The 21,130-nt window shown below is 45.5% G+C and overlaps 1 protein-coding gene across 1 annotated transcript in view; it reads right to left on the reverse strand.

The window, feature by feature from the left end:
* Positions 1-7,505: 7,505 nt before the first annotated feature.
* The window catches only part of PTEN (phosphatase and tensin homolog), a 49,234-nt gene continuing 35,609 nt past the window's right edge, over positions 7,506-21,130 (reverse strand). The window contains exons 7-9 of the mRNA XM_038140156.1: positions 19,501-19,667; positions 12,388-12,612; positions 7,506-11,117 (exon numbers count right to left, since the gene is read on the reverse strand). Of these exons, the coding sequence (XP_037996084.1) occupies positions 10,932-11,117; positions 12,388-12,612; positions 19,501-19,667 (578 nt within the window). The 3' untranslated portion in view covers positions 7,506-10,931. The remainder of the gene's footprint in view (positions 11,118-12,387; positions 12,613-19,500; positions 19,668-21,130) is intronic.

Raw genomic sequence — 21,130 nt, forward strand, 5'->3', positions numbered from 1 at the left:
TTCCTTTAGATGTCGTTATGTGGACATCCAGCTCCTTTTACCTCCCTCACACCTCTTGGTCCAGACTTCTCGCCTCTCCTCTTGCCTGCAGTTAAGCCAAGCTTGCTTTGTCTGGAGGACTTTGACTCTTGGCAAAGTCAGGAGGCTTTAATCAAACGCTCTGTTGTGCAACTGTTTCCATCACTGAGCTGCATCTGGTCCCTGAGGTCTCTTAATTCCTCGTTAAGGAAGTGCCCCACGTGGAGAGGGGCGAGGGAGGACTTGGGCAGCACTCCACAGGCTCTGCTGTGCACAGCTGGCAATGCATCCCTGCAGCCCCGCAAGCAGATGTGCAGAGGAGCCCAGCCCCCAGGTGTGGAATGTGCAGGCAACCCCAACGAGGGAAGAGATGAGAATCTTGACTCCATGTTTCAGAAGGCTGATATATTATATTACATTACATTACATTACATTACATTACATTACATTACATTATACATTATATTATATTATATTATATTACATTATACTATATTACATTATATTACATTATATTGTGTTACATTATATTATATTATATTACATTATATGATATTATATTGTATCATATTATATTATATGATATTATATTATATTATATTATCACATTATATCACATTATTCTATCTACATTCTATTCTATTACTTATACTACTATACTATATTACATTACATTTACATATATATTATACTATACTATATTATATTATATTACATTACATTATATTATATTATATTATATTACATTACATTATACTACATTACATTATATTACATTATATTCTATTACATTATATCATTATATTATCACATTATATCACATTACATTATACTATATTACATTGTATTACATTATATTATATTATACTATACTATACTATACTATATTATATTAATTACATTTATTATATTACATTCTATATACAATATTATATGTACATTATATTATATTCTATTATATTACATTATATTATATTATATTATATTATATTATATTATATTATATTATATTATATTATATTATATTACATCATATATATTATATTATATTATATTATATTATATTATATTATATTATATTATATTATATTATATTATATTATATTATATTATGTTATATTATGTTATGTTATTATATTTATATTAATTATATTATCTATACTTCTACTATACTACAAGTATGGAGAGAAAGGATTTATCAGAGAGCTAGAAAGGAATAGAATGGTAATAAAAACCCGTGGCTGCTCAGAGCCTCGGCACAGCTGGACCATGACTGGCCACCGAGTGAAAACGATCCACACGAGACCAATCAAAGATGCACCTGTGGCTAAACCATCTCCAGAGCACATTCCACAGCCATCAGATAGTTATTGTTTACGGTTCTTTCCTGAGCCTTCTCAGGAGAAAATCCCAGCAAAAGGATTTGTCAGGAGGACGGGACACAAGCAGCAGCAGCAGCAGCAGCAGGGCTGCTCCTGCGTCACCTCCCAGGCAGGGCGATGGAGAGGAGTCCCCCAGAGCTGCAGGGACAGAGCGCAGAGGTGTGTGACCCCTGAGCCCTGCTCTGGGGCTGCCAGCACGCAGGAGCAGCCCAGCTCCCCTGCAGCTGCTGCGGGAAGTGGCTGCTGTGTGAGGAGCTGCAGATGGGCCGGGCGCTGTGCTCCGTCCCAAAAAGGGCCGTGAGCTTTGTCACAAAGATGCACCTTCCAAAGGGAGGGCAAGCACTGAGGAGAGGACATCAGGTCATGGCCACTAACCTGGGTCAAAAGCACACCTTGAGCACCCTGGCCATGCAGGTAGGGTACTCACTGGACAGTCTTGACACTACTGTGATATGACAATTGCTGCTGTAGACACCTCAGATCATTTTTTACCATCTCAGAACACACCTCTACAGCATAGTGAATGTTGCACGAGTCTTTTTTTTTGCTCCACATTTTGCCTTTTTGACAACCTTGGCTGCACTGTGTAATTATTTTAGAGAAAAGAAAAAAACATCTCCTGAAGCAAAGAAATGGGGGTAATGGGGGTTTTGGGCAGCGCTTCCTGGCCAGCTCACGCCACAGCACCTGGGTGAGGGTGTAGGTGCTGCCCAGGGCCCCCAGCTGCTCTCAGAGGACTGTCTTGTGCTTCACAGATCCCCCAGATTATTTCCTTTCCCAGCCCCTCCACTCAGCCCCTCCCTGGCTGGTGGAAGTGACGCCGAGGCACGTCCACCTCCTCATGCTGCATTTGCTCCCTGCCAAGAGCCACCTCAGGGGCTGCCTGAGGCTGTGTCCACCCCTCGCCTCCTGCTGCTGTGGGCATGCTGTCAAATCCCTAAAAAACAAACCCCAGCTCCCCAGAGGGGCCTGGAGTGCTGCCCTTGCTCTGCTCTGAACCAAAGGGATCAAAGCTTCCCACTCCCAAGGTTTTTTTCCTTTTGCCATGAGGAAAGGGGAGAAGAGGTGTCGGAACTCAGAATGTCCCACAGACATTCTCGGACGTTCCAGACCCAGGTCAAAAGCATCTGAGACCCTGGCATGCAGCCATTCAGCATTCAAAGCCCTGTGGCTTTGAATCTGACCCATGGAACAGTTTACCAACTTTGCAGGAAGAACAAGAAGTCACAAAAGTTTAGATATTGTAGTAGAAGTAGTCACGAAGTGAAGGGTAGGATTTCTGAGTGCTGTACAGGGGGGTTTAAGCCTTGTACACAGGGGTCCAAGTTTTGTACATGGGGGTCAGGGGTTCTAAGATGGAGGGATTTGGGTGTGCCCTGTCCTCTTTCTTTCTCCTTCCCAGCCTCCATGTCTTTGGTGATGCTGGCACTCACAGATTGGTTTAGAGTAGAAAGTCACCATTCAATACAGATGATTGGCGTTGGGGGAAAAGTATAAACATGTAACACGTAATATATGATATAAAAGATGGCACCAGCCCCCTGGGAGGGCAGTGTGCCTTTGTCTGACCTGCTGAACGGGCCACAGCAGCTCAGGAGAAGAATCTTTTAGATAACCAACAATAAACAACCTTGAGACCAGACAACAGAGGACTGCTGAGTCTTTCTTCGAAGGCACGGGTTGGAGGAGAGACTTTTCCATCTTTTGGGGTCATCCCAATCCGGGGGTGAAACCCCACAAAGAGGGATGAGGATGGATGGAGAGGGGAAACCTCTGCAGAGCTGAGCAAGCTCCCGATCACAGCCTGGGACCTTCAGCAAGGACACAAAGGATGCAGCATGAACAATGGGCTGGCTTAGGGTCAGTGATACTCCCACCTCCAGCATCCAGCTGCCTTCCAGCTGTTGGTCAGGAGATGCTTTGCCAGAGCTCAGTTTTTTGTCCAACAGGTAGAGCTTTATCCTGTGTGAATGTCAGACAGATCTGCTCATGCTCCTCTACGATGAACTCTCCGGATCCTGCTCTGGGGGAATGAAGTCTGTCAGGGGGAGCTGACAAAGAGATGACGGTGGCAAATTCTTCTCCTTGCAGAATCTTTCTTCTATGCTTCAACCTTCAGAGCAAGCCAGAGCATTCCCTGGAGTGCTGCAGCACAGCCCCCACCCCCAGAAAAGGACACAGACTCCTTGGGTGCCATCCCTTCTCCTGCTTCAAGGCACAAACACGTGAGCTGGGAGTTCCTGTGCAAAGCTTCTCCTTCCTTTCCACACGAAAGAGGCAAATTAAAAGCTGAGAGGATGAACTAGCTGGGGTGAAAACAATCCCAACCTTCCTATTTGGCTTTTTATCACTGCTCTGTGTTCCTCAGCTCAGTGGAGCTTCCAGCCCTTCCCCTTTCCCAGGGGGCTGCAGCTTCTCCAGGAAGCCCCCAAGCCCCCAGCCCTCCCCAGGCTGGTTTGAAGGGTGCCCACCTGGGAACCACTGAACCTTCAGACACTCAAAAACCATGGACCAGAGCTGCTTTTCTGCACGTTCAGGTTTCAGGGAAAAGCCAAATCCTTCCCAAGAGCTGATATTCAGGGAAGGGGAATAACTCCTTTTCGTGTGGTGAGTGGATGTTATCAGTCTCCTCTCACTGCTGCCTGAGCTTTACCATCCTCCAACACAAATCCCAACGTTTTCCTAAGCTGCCTGCAGTCCCAACTCCAGTCTGGAGCTGTCAGCCCTCCTGTTTCCATAGTTTCAAACACTTTTTAAAGCAAAGGATCCCCAAGCCATCCTCCCAAAGGCCTCTCCCGCCCTCCAGATGCCTCTCAGACACCTCTCATCAGCTGCTCCATCCCATCCTTGCAAAAGCCCAGCAAATCTCTACAAACATGTGCCATCACCCCTTTCCTCACAAGTTCCATGCCTCCACCCACGAGGTTTCACTCTCCCATTACCAAACCCTCCTTTACATTAAAGCCTTTGCTGCCTTCTCCTCCAAACTCATTAATTTCCCTTTAAAAGGCTCATTCCTGCACAGATTTCCATTACGGAATCCTTCCCATTCTCCTGCTGCCATGGGAGGATGGGGCAGCCCTGATGTCTCTGTGCAGGCTGCTGGGATTCCTCAATCCAGCGTTTCCCAGCTGCTCTCGGCCTCCTGCAGACCCCACACAACCTTCATGCTACAATTATTTTGTCAAAGGCCAAAACGACACCAGCAGGGCCTGAAGCAGCCTGAATTACACACAAAGGGTAATTTAAAGCACGAAGCTCAGCCTCTGGAGTATCACCTTTTATCACCTTAAAACCCCTCCATGAACAGGAAATCACGAAGAAAAATCATGAACATATTTCAGGGCTCAGCCATGGGAGACAAAGCAAATTACCAAGCACAGGAGCCCTCAGAAAGTAAAAATAAACCACACTAAGCCTGGGGTTTTTTTCAATATTTCTGTAGCCAGTACAGCAACATTTGCAGCTGGAAAGTGTAGGCCAGCAGTTCATTAGCAAGTTTTTTAATTCAGGTTGCTCATCACAAGCCCCATCGTTCCCATTAGACCAGAGAAACACATCCAGGTTGTGCAGAGCTCACCAAGGCAAACACATCTGCTGAACCTGCACAAAACTGATGTTTCTCAGAGCTGTTTTTTCTTTTTTTATTTTTTTAAAGGCAGCCTAAAAGTGTTCCTCCTTGCTGTGCCTTCAGAATAAAGCTTGGTAGACAAAAAGGAAAAAAAAACCTCCACAACCAAATAAAAACAACCAAACAAATAAACCAAAAAATCCCAGGCAGCAAATAATTACCTGTCCTATATTGCAACACAGAGCAGTGGCTGAGAAGTTTGAAAGCACAGAAGATAGGTGGGAAATGAGAAGAAACACGTGGAAAAATGCAAAACCAAAGAAATGCCATAAAAAAGCCCAACTAGGAAAAGTCGCAAAGAACAGGGAGCAAAAGGCAAAGAAACAAGCAATGGGTTTTATTTTAGTGGGCCCATCAGTTCAAAATAAAGGGGTTTTCTCATCTGCCTAGCACAGGACTGTGCAGGAAAAATAAAATAAAAAAAAATAGGAGCAGAATTACCAGGGACAGATGTGGAAAGATGGGGTGTGAGAAGATACCAAAGAATGAGAGGGACAAGAAGCCAAAGAAGCAATTCAAGTTCTGGTTTTGAGAAGACACTGAGCTGGCTCCTCATGTGACCTCCCTCCCTTTGCATCAATCTCCAGCTCTAGGGGTGGTTTGCTGGCTTTTTTTCTTTCAGTCCAGCTCCCCCTGCACCCAGGTCACCCCAGGGAATCAGGTCAGACTGACACAAACATGGCAGGGGCCATCACTCATTGCAGAACCAGCCAGCTGCAGAAAAACCACTTTGAAATTCTCCTACCGGTGTCTTTCCTTCTTAAAAGAGTGCAATTTATAGCTCTGCTGCAGCTTTAAAAGAAGACACAATTAATTATTAACCACCCCTTGGTGGCTGCCTGGAAAGGGACCTGAAGGAGCTGAGCTGCTGCTCCCTGGGCTTGGGAAAGCTCAGGCAGGCCCTGGAGCTGGAGAGGCTCAGGGGACATGGAAAGCACAGGTGGGGGGCATGGAGCACAGGGACTGTCCTCTGGGCTGGCACCCAGCGCCTGCCTGGGAAGCTCTGTCACCACATGGGTCACCAGAGTGGAAAAAATGACCATGTTTGGCTAGAAACCACATTTAGCTGCTGGGGGCTGGGCAATGGGACTTTGGGTCAGTGGGACAGGAGTGTAACAACAGTCAAATATAACCCTCTGTCCACAGCACTTCCCACCTGTCTCCAGAGCAGAATCCTTTCACAGAGAGAGATCTGTATTAGTAGAAACTCCTCATCGTGCTGAACCCTGTTCAGACCACTCTCCTTTGAGCTTCCTGCCCTTCCTCTGCATCTCCCCACCCTACTTTCATTTTTTCTGGATGCAAACCAAGCTCACCAGAGCGAAAGGAGCGTGCACGGACAGCTTGGGCAGCACCACGTGCTGAGGTGTAAACCCTCACCTGTGGGGTCAGCCCCACCTGGCCAACACTGCACCCCACAGAGCACCCAAACCTTCCCTGTCCCACCAGAACTGGAGGTTTTTGGAGACGCTCAGCCAAATGTGGGCCAGGGCTGGCGTTAGCAGCAGTGGGAAGGAAGGAGTGAGAAGAGGCACCTGAAGTCACCTGATTTGGGGGTGCAGCAGAGCACCCCGGCTCCTCCCCATCCCTCTCACAGTCCTGCAGGCCCAGGGTGTCCCTGGAAACAGGGAACACCACCTAGGATTGAAGTGCAACTTTAAAGCAACCAGAAGAACCCCTGAATCACCTACTTGAGCTGCCCTGAGAGTGGACTTGATGATCTCAAAGGGCCTTTCCAGCCTCAACAATCCTGTGATTCTATAGGGAAAAATGCATCTCCTCGTCAATGAAAATCGTCTTTAGGAAAAGAATTCACAGGGGGGACTCAGGTCTCATTATGCAGCAGATGCAACATTACCTTATTTACAAGGTGAATTTTGAAATGAGTTCTCTTGGAGATGAAACAGGCAATCCCAGAATGGTTTGGGTTGGAAGGAACCTCAAAGCCCATCCAGTGCCATGGGCAGGGACACCTTCCACTATCCCAGGCTGTTCCAAGTCCTGTCCAGCCTGGCCTTGGGCACCTCCAGGGATCCAGGGGCAGCCCCAGCTGCTCTGGGCACCCTGTGCCAGGGCCTGCCCACCCTCACAGGGAAGGATTTCTTCCCAGTACCCCTCTGGCAGTGGGGATCCATTCCCCTTTTCCTTGTCATTTGCGTCCATCCTGCAGCTCCTCAGGCGCTGGGGACAGGCACCCGCCCCTGTGGTTTGATGGCCCAGGAGGTGCCCCTGCCCCTCACCAGGACACCAAAGTGAGGGTTTGATATCCCTGCACACATCTGGCCCTGCACTGCTGCCCTGCTCACACCTCTGGACCGCAGCAGCCTCCGGAGCTGCAGCTCCCTTCCAATCCCTGCGTGCACGAGGAGCACCCGCGGCTCCCAGCAGCACGCTCCAAATTCCACAGCTTTACAAGCACGACGAGCCTCAGCCGTTTGCCAAGCTCGGAACACTGCAATAAAACACCCACACGGTGACAAGAATGAGACTTTAATCAGTTTTAAGTGGAGTTTTAACACTAAGAGATAAAGGGTTGTTAAACACAATAACAAACGGACATCTGATTTGTATGAGGCATTATCCTGTACATGTCATACTTGGTTTTTGTGTATTCTCAGTTACACACAGAGCCACTGTTGCACAGCACAATAGTATTTGAAGAGGCTGAATCAGAGTAAGGCTGCTTAACAGACTGATTTTTTTTTTTTTTCCTTTTAGTATCTATATATATATATGCTATATGAAAACAGACTGGAAATTTTGAAGTGGCAGAGAAAGGCAGCTCTGCCAGCACGCTGCAGTTGGAGCCCCTTTTAGTGCACAGTCCCACCCCATCCATCTGCATGCACGACACTTTCCAACAGTATTGAGAAGGTAAACGAGGCACTTCGTGGCAACCACAGGCATCGTTAACATATTGCACACATTTGCTAGGACTAAACATGGAACTTGCACACCAGCATCTTCTTTTTGGATTATTTGAAGGTGGTTTTTTTGTTTTGTTTTTAATTTGGAGAGCTAATTTTGATGCTGCATGTAAACTCCACTCCAGTTTACAATGTGTGCCCCGGGGAGGAATCTGGAGGCTGATTTTGCACAGCTGCCCTGGAGGAGCTGTGGCAAAGATTTCCACTGGGGCTGCCCAAGCCCAGGGGATGCTTCAGGGCCTTACAGTTAAGCTCTTACCAAAGTGATGCCTTCAGGTAGTTTCAGACATGTAAGCTCTTGCACATCCCAACAGGCTGAAGCGTACAGTCTGGAAACTCAAGGAAAGATTACCTACAGAATGCAGCTCAAGCTAATTATGAATACTGTCATAAATAAAGTTTTAATAAGGACTCAAAAACCTTTCAGTCATAGCAATTCTTGTCAACTTCTATGGGGGTGGTAACTGAAATAAAGTATAGGAGAGTATGTATAATATATATTTATATATATAATATATATATATAATGCCATTTTTCCATTTCCAATGACTACACCATAAAATGTAAGCAAGGCTTCTCAAAGACGTCGAAACATTAAAAAAAAAAATTAAAAAAAAAAATAAAAACCCTCATTCCAACCTTCACATTCCAAAGGAAAAATAACAGTGCAAAAGCCCATCCTTGCGTCCTGATTCCCGATCCGGCGTCACCGACTGGAACTGCACCATCCAATCCTGATTATCCAAAGTGGGACACGCAGCACTGCCAAGATCCCAATGCTATCCAAGCAGGAGCAGTTTGCTTTATGAAGCACAACACAACTTTCAACTGTTATAAACCAGACAGGGTGAAAACACGATTGGAAGGGTAAGAGTTAAAATTCCTGTTCCCGAGGGAAAACCACCTCCTGCTCGTCACACACGAGCACTGAACCTTGATCCATTAAAGTCTAATTAAACCTGTAAGTCAGAAGTGTTACCAGCTTTGTTAGAACAATGAATTTGAGGAGCAGAATTGACCAACAGAAACCAGGTAAGAAGGAAAAAAATTCTTTAAAAGCCCTTTACACCTTGGTTTACCAATTGTAATTAGTGGAAGTCCTGCCTTGTGTGGTTCAAATTCCAACCATTAATGCTGCTGTACAGGGCTCTGACAGATCCCGTTCAGAATTCTGGCTGAGAACACAGCTCATGAACTTCCGTGTCAGCACCAAGAAGTTAATTAAGCGGGGGGATGTGTGCACTACACCCTAAAAAAACCATCAACTGGGGTCAGCTGTTGATGGCCCCCCCTAGAGGGGCCCATTCACATCTGGATGTGCCAGCAGCTGGACTGCTGAGCCACCTCGGGCTGGGCATGACAATCACCCACCAGAAGCCAACTCTGAGCCCTACCCTAGGAACAAATAATCCAACACTGCCACTTGGGTTAGGAAAACAATTTGTCGGGTGGTTTGAGGGGTTGTTTTTTTTTTGATAGTAATGTATATGGGACAAGTTCTGCTTTTTAATCTTCATTTGCAGCGTTGAGAATTTACTGCAACACTGGTTTCCTGTCTCTGGTGTGTAATGTCCGTTTTTTACACATTGCAGGTAATGAGTATTCAAGTAAAATTCCCTAACAGTTAATGACTTTTTTTTTTATTAAAAAAAAAAAAGTGTGCAAAACTGCAAAACTCATTGTAATAGAATGTGTAAGGTCAAAGGGGTGGAACGGCTGACAGAGGTTTGATTGAATAAATGCATCAGAAATCTTCCAAACAAACACTAACCTGGAGAATCTCCAATGACATTTCCTGTGCACCATTACAAAATCTTTTTATATTCATGAGAGGGGAAAAAAAAAATAAAGCTTGCAAGGCAGCACATGAAGTATTCACAGCAGGAATATGATTGAAAAACTACTAATATAAATGTAAGATGTTGACTGATGTTTTTGCACTAAGAGCATCTGACTTTTAGCACTGGCCTTGATTACACAGGAGATGGAGCAGCCATTACAATTCAGAAAAAAATCCCAATAAATCATTGTCAAATTTTGTAACCATTTGTTTCAAGCTCTTACTTTAGTTGATAGCCTCCACATTTGTATGGTTAAGTCATTGTTGCTGTGTTTCCTTTTGTTGTTTTTTTTTTTGTTTTGTTCTCTTTCTCGTGACCCAAATTCCTTGTCTCCCTTCATAGCGTGGGTCTCGTGGGTGTCGTGAAGGTTCATTCCTGTACCCCTAGACAGAATCACTCTCTCTAGCTGCCTTTTCTAGCACCATTACACTTAAAAAAAATGAAAAATGCACAAACAACAAGCAGTGACAGCGGCGACTCCTCACCCATTGTCCCGGATGAATTAGGGCAGCATGCTGAGGAAAGGTGCATGGAACAGCCGGATATGGTACACAGGCCACGCTCCTTTCCGAGCATCACCTTCCAGCCCCCATCCAAAAAACATGCATTAGAATGTAGGAAAAACCTTCTAGAAACATCTCTTAGCCAACTGCAGACTTTTCTGTTGCCACACAAGTGCAAAAAAAGGGGCAGGATGTGAACCTGTAAAATTTTTTTTTTCTTTTTCGGTTTTTGAAACTTCGTTTGGTGACAGAACACAAAAGGAAAAATTCCTACGCATACACATTAGGTCTGTCTCCACTTTTATAAAACTGGAATAAAATGGGAAAGTGCCATGTTTATAGTTCCTAATTGAAGTTTTAATGTCCTTTGACACAAAAAGGTATATACATAAGAGCTACGTAACCTTTCTTTAACCCCCCCGACTGGACAAGTGTCAAACCCTGTAGATTTCTAGGGCAAAACAGGATTGGTCAGGAAAGAATTGTTCCTATAACTGGTAATCTGACACTATGTCCTTTTGCCATTTAGAAAGGTCCTTTTTTTTTTCAGTTTATTCAAGTTTGTCTGTCTTCATGGTTTGTTTTTTTTTTTTTGTATGGTTCTTTTTTATCTCTGATAAAAAAAATATTCAGACTTTTGTAATCTGCGTATGCTGATCTTCATCAAAAGGTTCATTCTCTGGATCAGAGTCAGTGGTGTCAGAGTATCTATAATGATCAGGTTCATTGTCACTAACATCTGGTGTTACAGAAGTTGAACTGCTAGCCTCTGGATTTGATGGCTCTTCTACTGTTTTTGTGAAAAATAGCTTCACCTGGGGAAGGAAAAAACAACATTTAAAAAGGGAACCCAGACTTCAACCGAGCACAAGCAACAAAGCAATCTTTAACAGCACAGGTCCTGGCTGCCCTGAGTCACACCCGTGGCTCCTCTCCCCACAGAGAGGTTTGCCAGCCTCTCAACACCCCCCCTGGCAAAGCAGCAGGATTTTCCAGCCCAGCTGCAGGAATTGTGTCTGGCTGGGTGCTCAGGTGCTCCTGAGCTGCAGCAGCAGGACATCCCAGCATAGCCTCCTGCCTTCCCCAACTCCCAGAGCACCAGGAGATTGCACAGGAATGAACAAAACCCTCTCTAATGGGTGACTCCTGTGTGGGCACTCTGACCCAAGCAATACTCCAAGCAGCTGTGACCATTATCTTCAGATGAGCTCTGGCTGATCTTTTATGAGCAAGTCAGAACATGCTGCAATTCTCACAAATGCCTTTTTGCATGTTTAAAACTCTGCTGGCAGTGGCTCATACTCCCCAGAGCTAAAGTGCCAGGGTAGGATATTCCCAGAATCACAGGACAGCTGGGCTTGAAGAGACCTCTGGAGATGATTCAGTCCAAGCCCCTGCCCAGGCACAGGAGCACTTCCAGTGAGCTTGGGATGAATCCAGAGAGGGAGACTCCACACCCTGCCCAGGCAGCTGCTCCAGGGCTCTGCCACACTAATGGAAAGAAGTTCTTCCTCGTGTTAAGGTGGAACTTGTGTTTCACTTATGGCCTTCTCTTCTCATCCTGTCACTGCAACAGTGACAGAACAGAGCCTGGCACCCTCCTGTGCCAGCCCCTGGAGATGTCCGTGTGGATTGATGGGATCCCCCCTCAGCCTTCCCTTCTCCAGACTGACCAGACCCAGCTCCTGCAGCCTCTCCTCATCAGAGAGATGCTCCAGACCCCAAATCATCCTTGTGGGCCCCTCTGCTTCCCATGGAACAGGCACAGCTGCAAACCAGCTCAGGAGTTCAGTGAGCCCAGCCCACAACTCAGGCAGGGAAGATGCCACCTGGTCACCAGCTCTCCCAACCTCTGAAGGCTTTGACAAACACCTGGAACAACCTGAAGACTTCAACCCCAGCCTCTCAGCATGCACCAGCTCCCCAAAAAGCGGATAAAAGCACAAAGCTCAAAGCTTTGCTAAGTGATGGCAATACCAACACACGAACTCGGCTTCTACACAGCAGTTGCACATGGTCCCTCCAAAGACAAGACAAACAAATCATGCAGCTTTTCAGCTTTGTTCACACATAAAATATACTGACCTTGAAGTTTGGAGAGAAATATCTGTTGGCTTTGTCTTTATTTGCTTTGTCTAGATCATTTTTTGTTAATGTAAGGATTAAATATTCCTTATCATTATCTGAGCGCTCTGTACTGAAAATACCATCAAGTTCCTGATCTGCAACTAGACTTCCATTTTCTACTTTGTCTGAATTTTCATCCAGTCCTATGAAGAATGTATTTACCCAAAAGTGAAACATTTTGTCCTGGGGGAGGAAGAACACAGAAAACAAGCTTGCTTTAGTATTCACTAATGGCACGTTAATTAGACTGCTATCAGCATCTGGTCAAAAACAGATTTGTAGTATCAGGCAAAACTTGGTTGGACAACAGTATGTCATTTGTTACATCGCATGCAAAGGCATTTTCACCACATCTCCTGCACAACACACAAAAATCTGCATTCATCAAGCTCAATTTTAACCAATTAAGCTTTTAGAAGTCGCTCATAGAGAGCCAGGCTTAAAGCTATCATACCTGCAATAAAAGCAGATGATAAGAACTTTAATAAACTTAAACTTGCAATCACAAGGCATAAATAGATTTTTTTTTTTGCTCACACCTTGCCAAGCAATCCCTAAACCCAACAGACAACCTGTGTGAACCAGGTGAGGTGAGTAATACCGAATCTCCCTTGCACCAGAAAGCTTTTCTTATCTTTATACAGAAATAGCTACAATTGAGCAAAACCACAAAGCAGTAAAGGATTCATGGGTGCTTTCATGCAGTCAGAGCTTTGCTGAGCAGCACTGAGAGGAAGGCAGAGGCAGTGCCTGCTCTCCAGCAGGAAGTTTTTAAGGAGAAGCTGAGGCAGTGGCAGCTGAAGGATGTTCAGCTCAAGCAGAACTTGACAGATGACCTTCAGCAGTTTGATTCTCCACTCTGCCACAGTCCCAGCTGCACCAAGAGGCAGGACATCCCTGCATCAGAGATCCTGAAGGCTCTCTGAAGGAGAGCCAGCTTTCTGCCAGCCCGGAGCTGCTGTTTCCAAGGTCAGCTCGGTCCTGATGGCACAGCAAACCCCTCTCTCTGACACTGAGCCACATCCACCTGCTCTTTACACACAAAATCTCCTCTCTGACTCTGATGTGCCTTTTCAGGCTCAAGACCCAAGGTGCAGATGGCCAGTTCTCCCCACAATGGTCAGTACTGCTGCTAAAGCTGCAGGGAAAGGAAGCCATTGCAGAACCTAACATTCCTTGGTATTACACAGCACCAGAGCACAAACTCACTCCTTCTGAGCTAACTTACATATTTTGGTTTACCAAGGAGCTCGAATTCCAATTTCTTACTGGAAAATCCAGGTCCTGCCCTATCTTCCTATTCATCTCTGCTGGTAAGGAAGCAGGGGGGAAATCAGAGGTGGAACAGAAGTGGTTCCAGTGTGTGTGACACGAGCAGGCCTCCTGCTGAAGGCAGTCTGGCACCAGCAAAATACCACAGCATTTTCCTGAGCCAATGAAAGAGGCAGGGAAGAGCTGGACTACTTAACTCACACTCATCCTCCTCAAAAATTTATTTAAACAGGATACTGGGAATTCACAAGTGTCCCTCTCTGCCAAAGGTCAGCAGACTGATTTTCAGTATTTTAGGTAAAGCCTCCAAAACCACTTCCAGCTTGTCTGCAGTTTTGTAAGCACCTGAGAGACCCCAGGACAGAAATTAGAAATCCAGCCAGGAACACTTCTGGTAGCTGAGTTCCCCACTTCACCACGTGCCTCTCTCCAGCACTTTGGGAATCAAATCTAGCAAACGAGTTGTTTGGGGAGTCTACCAGACATTTCCCAGAGCCACGGAGTCCCTTCAAGCCATCCCACCTCTGAAGAAGCCTTGTTGGAGCCCATCCATGGAGGCAGCACTTAGTAGGTTCTTGCCAGGCCCTGCTTATACATTTCCCACCCTCCTCTTTCCCCAGGAACAGCCGTGGAAATGCCCTGCCTGGGTCTGGAGTTGAGGATGAATATCCTGGGTTCACTCTGCTGATGTCTCTGCCCCAGAGGAAGAGGCAAGCTCAGGGTACCCCAACCCAGGCTCCTCCTCACCCACACAGTGAGTCCCTCAGAAAGAACTCCAAGGAGGTGAGCAGTTTACTTCTGCTCAAAGCAAAGGATCTGCTCAGGTCAAAACAGAGACAAGCAGCAGCTTTCCTGCTGAAAGCCCCTTTGGTGCTGGTCCCCAGTGCCACCCGTGTCCCCTCCTCACGCTGCAGGGGATGGATGGATGGAGAATGGCTCCTGTCACCAGCAGGAAAGCAGTGGCACAGGAAAAGAGGCCCCTGGGTGGGAATCAATGCCAGCAGAAGCAGAAGGCACAGTTTTGTCACCGTCAGCTCCATGAGTGCAGAACCAGGAGGGATTTAGTTGGCACTTTAGGAGCTCGGGGGACTCAGCTCCACTGACAGGGGCTGACAGACAACAAACCTCTCCCTAGACAGCTTTTAATCTGTGTTCCTTGGGACAAATTTGCAGAGGTCTTCAGGGACTCAAACTAAACACTACAACTCAGCTGAGCTGGTCATTTCTCCTTTTATCTCCCTCCAGCTTTTTAAAGCATCAAGTTATTTTCCTTTCCTTCCCACTGCACAACTTAATTAGCCTAATAAACTGAGTTCATGGGTCTTGGAACATGGCATGGCCACTCAAATTGAGGGAAGACTTGGTCATGTTCTTCGGAATTAGCTCTTAAGGCTGATAACTGTGTCACTGTTTTCACAGAAGAGCAAATCCATTATTCAAAGTGAGGATTCAGCTGAAGCATCAGGACCCGAGATATTTCATGGGAGACAGGGAAGAAAGATGATGTAATATGGGCCAAAGACAGGAATTTTAAAAATCAAGGCATGAACTGAACTCAGGCTTTATATAGCAAATCAAAATACCAGACCAAGCACTCGCATAACACAAGTTAATGAATAGACTTCTGGAAAAAAAAAAAAAGTATTAGAGACTGTTTTTCAATGTGTTTTGCTTCACTTCCAGTTACATCACAGACATCTGTCTTAAAAAAAAAAATAAACCACAGATGTACTTCTTCCCATAACCAAATCTGTGCCATAAATCTCCAGTGCAGTATCAGATGAGACAGAGGCTGATTTAATCCCACAAATCTAACAAACAGTGCTTGTCCCCACCTCAGACTGACAGAAAAACATTCTCCACTCTAGAGCTGGTCTCTAGCTGCAGACTGGGATCCAAATGCAGGATTTGGGGAATTAATCAGGAGTTCCCATGTCCTCCTGAGAGCTCAACTTTTGCAGAGATCCCCAGGCACTCACAGTCACTCTGCAGCACCCGCTGAGGGGCTGGAGACGCTCTCCAAGAATGGGGATCTTGGTTCAGCCTGTTCCCCAGGCCTGCCTGATGGAACTTCCTGTACCATTTGCAGATCAACACTGAGTCTTCTGACATTTTCAGAGTTCATTCCTCAGCGTTTGTTTAACAGCAACTGCCCAAAGTCTTGTTGAACTCTGCAGCAGAACTTATCTCTAGACTTGAGAGATGAAATGCAACTGCTCAAACAATGCTGTCAGCCCTCCTACGCTGGAGTCTGGGGATAAAACACCACTGACTCTCACAAATTAAACCCACATCAACATTTCCCTCTCATTTGTACTGGGAGGACTCCCAAAAAAAGGTCTCCTTCAGCCCCAGGCTGTGGAGGCAGGAAGATGAGGAGATTTCTGTATTATTTTTAAGCAGACTCCCATTGAAGCGAGTGATCTAAGGATACTCTGAAATACTTTCAGATTATCATGTCAACATCAATAACTGGAAGAAAAAGGCTTTGCAGAGATCCATGGAAGCAAAACTAGAGGAAAAACTACAAAAAACCCCAGCAAAACTACAGCAGCAGTATGAGATGGGAGAACAGTCAAGCTACAAGAAAAAGCCATGTTCAAGAAAAAAAAAATCCCCCAAATTACAAATTTCAACCCATCAGAAATTCATCCACAGTCACAGCACTTGAGCCTCAAGCCATTTTGTTCTCATGTGGGCATGCATTTCATTCTTGAAAGGAAGTAGCTACAGCTCACTGAAGAAACAGTCTGAGGATAAAGTAAACAACTTGATTAGACAAGAAAAGATCAAGAGCTGGGGACTTCCTAACTGATGCCAGGTGACAGAAACCATGGAAGGGATGAAACTTTTCCAAGGCTGACAGCCCTGTACCAACACCCCAGTGGCACCAATGGTCCTGAGGCTGAGGTCAGTTCCCAAAAGCCACCGAATGTGCTTAAATTGACTTTTGCCATTAAAAGGAAGGATATGTGGCTGCTTTAAATCTCACACTGACTCTGCAACATTAGGTGCTTGCAGTCATTCAGGTTTGGTCTGGTTTATGGATAATAATTTTATCCAAAATTGAGGAGGGCCCTCCTTAGAGAGAGCTCTGTTCTTCAAAGGATTGGGAAATTTGGAAGCAAATACAGGTGAGGGTATCTGGGGCACTTCAGCTGAGATCAGTGTTATCAAACACCAAACCAGAGCCAGGGCAAAGAGGTTTTCTTCATCTCCAGTGATGAGACACAACAATTCTCCAGCCTGAGGCTCAGAATGGATCAGGAATTACACTTTTAATTCATATTATTAGGGTTTTTATTACGCTACAGTTAAAATGCACACTGGTCAATATGTGATGTCTTTAAGACTTGTTCAGCTACCTATAATCTGCTATCAGAAAACCTGGGAACAGCAAGAACCAGTGACAGGCAACAGAGTTATAATTCCACTTTTCATAAACCTGGTTGATAAAGCAGAAGCTCTGAAAGAGAAGATGCTGATGCTCCTAATTATGCTGCTCCTCATGAATTAGGTGATCATTGCATAAAGGGATCTTTAAAATACCAGTCTCCCCAGTGGAGGGCCTTCAGTTTTGGGTAAAAGTTGTGGAGCTAGTTGATGCAGAAAAAGGAGCAGGACCAGATGTGAAACAGCTGGACAGAGAAATGTGTTCACTTTGAGCCAAGGTAGGTTCTTCTGACACCAACGTTCCCCTTGGCCCTGTTCCCACCTTATTCACTTTATGCAACAACCTGTGCAAGGACCATGTGGAAGGATCATCTCCTTTGCAGCAGAGCTAAGAGAGGTGATCTTACCACAACTGTGGAACATCTCACACCTATTTTCCTCTGTCCTCCATTCATACTGAAAGCTGAGGCAATAAGACACTTGATTCAACAGATATTTTAGAGAGATTATCAAAGGTGTTTTTTTAACTAGGTGATGAAGGGGCAGTTTCCATCTCAGAAAAGTTTGCAGATGTGAAAAGAACTACCTTCACCATTTCTTTGGCTCTACCAGGCCAAAACAACTGAGAAACTGAGCACCTCTGCACTATCTGTAATCCACAGAACCCAGATAGTTTGGGTATTTGATAAGAATAGACAAAAAGGAAAAAAAACACACCAAAAAAAAAACCCCAAAAACACCAACCAACTACTCAGAAACTACAAAGATTCTTAAGAAATGAAACCACAATCTGACACTGAAATGAAACTCCAGCACAGTAATCCTCCTGCTGTGGTTCTGCCCTTCTACACACTCTGCAGCATGATTTGGGTCTTCAGGAATCTGTGGGTGCTCATGAGGGGCTCTCATTACACTGCCTCTGCATCTCAGTACTCTCTCCAGGGGTAAAACAAATTTTAAAACGAATTTCCAGGGGTAAAACAAACCAGCAGTTTGTTCCTGGGGCTGCAGAGCCAAGATCCTGACCTGAACACTGGTATTTCAGGGATGGGCAGGGCAGCACAGCACTTCCCATCAGCTCTGTCTGCAATCCATGCGTTACTGGAGATGGCAAAGGAACAACAAACTCACAATCCACGTAGGAGAGGCTAGATAAATGTCTCAGGTGTTGGGGCTTTGCATCAGCTCCTCCCTGCATCCCTTATGTTCAGCTCACAGTACTCATCTGGGTGCTCCTTCAGAAGTCTCTTCTCAGAACTGGCTGCCTGCATGTCAATAATCTCAGCTTTGAAACAGAATTTCTACTTTTAAAATGCTTTTACAGCCTCTGTACTGCACATAACTGCACTGACCAACTAAAACATCTCTCAAACAGGCAGAGAAGGAAAACAGGGCCACTAAGGAACTGTCCAGAAACTTCTGCATAAACCAGCACCTGAATTTCACACGAGCAAGCCCACACAACAGTGTGCATGTTTACTCACACACAGCTGGCAGCTAAAACCTGTGTGCACAGCTCTAAGTGATGTTACCTCATCACTTCTCTGTCTCCTGATCCACTCGAGCATTTCTTCCTTTCATGAATTCACTCACTGAATGCTCTTCAGTTTGCTAACCTCCACTCAACAGTGAGTAAGTACTGATGAGGAGTTTTAAGTAGCAAATACCAAGGTAGCCTTTAATCAGCACAGTCTCATCCTCACCTTTCACTCTGCGAGATCCAAAGTGGCTCCACGAGCACCAGAACTAAAGACACTCAAGGATTCAGCTTTAAGAACTGGCTGACTCTGGTTTCAAAGTAAGTCCTAGGTTAATTTTTTTTTTCCACTGAGACTGAGACTTCCACTTTTTCCAACTGAGACCCTAATAAAATCCTCACTCTGAGGGAATTCTCTAAACCTCTCATGTCAAGGCACTGCAGCTGAGAACAGAGAGGTGGTGGAGGAGATTGCAGAGATACTTTTACAAAGTGCGTGGGAACTCAATTATCTCAGAAATTCAGCTAAATTTGACAGATGGGTACAAATCAGCCAACAGCACAGACAGGATCTTCTGTGCCTGCTCAAACCTCAGGAAAATTTAGTGAAGAAAACAGCTGGAGTTAACTTGCTCAGTATGCAAGTCTATTTTTAGAAGGTGAATGTTTCTTCCTCAATTAGATTACTCACTACTACCCAAACGACTGCAATACAGAGCCAGGATCATTTTTACCCAACCTTTGTACTTCATCTCCCAACTCCCCAAACATCCAACTTTCATTTTGTGGTCGATTGGCTCCTTGGGAAAACCAGACATCAAAGAATTAAACGCCATGATTACACACGCCTAAAAAATAACCAACATCCCAAGCCCCAAGCATCAGGGGCTGGCTTGACAACGTTTTTCAGAGAAAGCGAGGAAACCAACCTTTTTCAACATCTTGTTCTGTTTGTGGAAAAATTCCACTTTGATATCACCGCATACCGGCAAAGGTTGAGGGAATTCAAAGTACATGTACTTGTCTTCACGTCGTGAGGGTCCTGAAGGGGAGGTGAATATCTTTACCTTTAGCTGGTACACCACAAACTGAGGATCTGTGGGACAAAGAACAGAGTGGCTCTCTGTGAGAAAAGCCTCCAAAGTGGCCAAAAAAGCACAACATTGGTAGCAGAAACAAAATCGTGAGTTATGATATTTCCAAAGTTAGCTAAATTTCTCTTAAGGGTTTAACACCACAGGGGATCAAACTTTGCCAGATGCTACTGGAAACAGCCTTGGAGACTTCTGTCCTTCATGCCAATACTTTCAGGCCACCAGGGAGTTCCTAAAATGTTATTTCGTTTTAATATAATGACTGTAAAATGTGAATTACTTGACTGTTCCTCGCATTTTCCCCCTCCTCTCTATTGCACAGACCAGAGTGAGAGGTTTTATTCTCTCTCCCCTCTTCTTCCAGTTGTGGAGTCGCTGTCATGTCAGCACAAACTCACTCTGCTCTTACACAAACAAGCAGAAACAAGGACAAAACTGAACATTAATATCAAAAACCAATCAAAAGAGCCTAAAAGCTGGTCCTGTAAAATACCAACACCAGAGAAGTGCCAGCCATGGCATCACTTCCCCAATTAAATCTGCAGGGGTAACACTGAAATTAAAAGGAGCTTTTGGTCCAGTTCAGGAAGAGGTGCTTTGGATATGCTCAGGTCAGACAGCCCTGGAGAGCTGTGCAAGCCCCTGCAAACACACCCACACTGTCCTGCTGAGGGGCCCAGCGATGAAACCCTTACTGGCAGGCTCAGAGAATCCCGGGATGGTTCAGGTTGGAAGGAACCTCAAAGACCATCCAGTGCCTCCCCTGTCACTAAACACCTTCCACTGTCCCAGGCTGCTCCAAGCCCTGTCCAGCCTGGCCTTGGGCACTGTCAGGGATCCAGGGGCAGCCACAGCTGCTCTGGGCACCCTGTGCCAGGGCCTGCCCACCCTCACAGGGAACAATTCTGTGTATCTCACCTGAATTTCCCCTCTGGCAGTGCCAAGCCATTCCTCCCTGTCCCATTACCACAGCTCCTGCTGCAGGTCCCTCTCCAGCTTCCCTGTAAACCCTCCAGACCCTGGAAGGTGCTGTGAGGTCTCCACACTCCCTTCTCTTCCTGCCCTTATCTCCCTCAAACCCTCAGAGCTGTGAAACTCTGCCATCCCCTCATTCTGCCCTAGAGGCTGGACTCTGCTCTGTCAGTGCCTTCAGAGCAGCAGAATGATACCAAGGAAGGCAGATTGAAAGTTACCAGGTCGGTAAAATACTGCCAACACAGCTGACAACACAACTAAAGACACACCACCATCGATTTCACATGCTGAAAAATCACTGAGAACTCCACAGAAACTTCAAATATTGCAGCATACAACTGCTGAGCTTGACAGTCACTTTATCTTCTCAGGTGCTTGGGCAATCTGTTGTCTACCCCAACACCATGGACACACAAGTCAGCACTCACTTGAGCAGTTCAGCCTCAAAAATACAGCCCAGTTCATCCAAAACACAAAATAAGTGGTAACT

The sequence above is a fragment of the Motacilla alba genome, chromosome 6 (assembly GCF_015832195.1).
Source record: "Motacilla alba alba isolate MOTALB_02 chromosome 6, Motacilla_alba_V1.0_pri, whole genome shotgun sequence".
Lineage (NCBI taxonomy): Eukaryota > Metazoa > Chordata > Aves > Passeriformes > Motacillidae > Motacilla > Motacilla alba.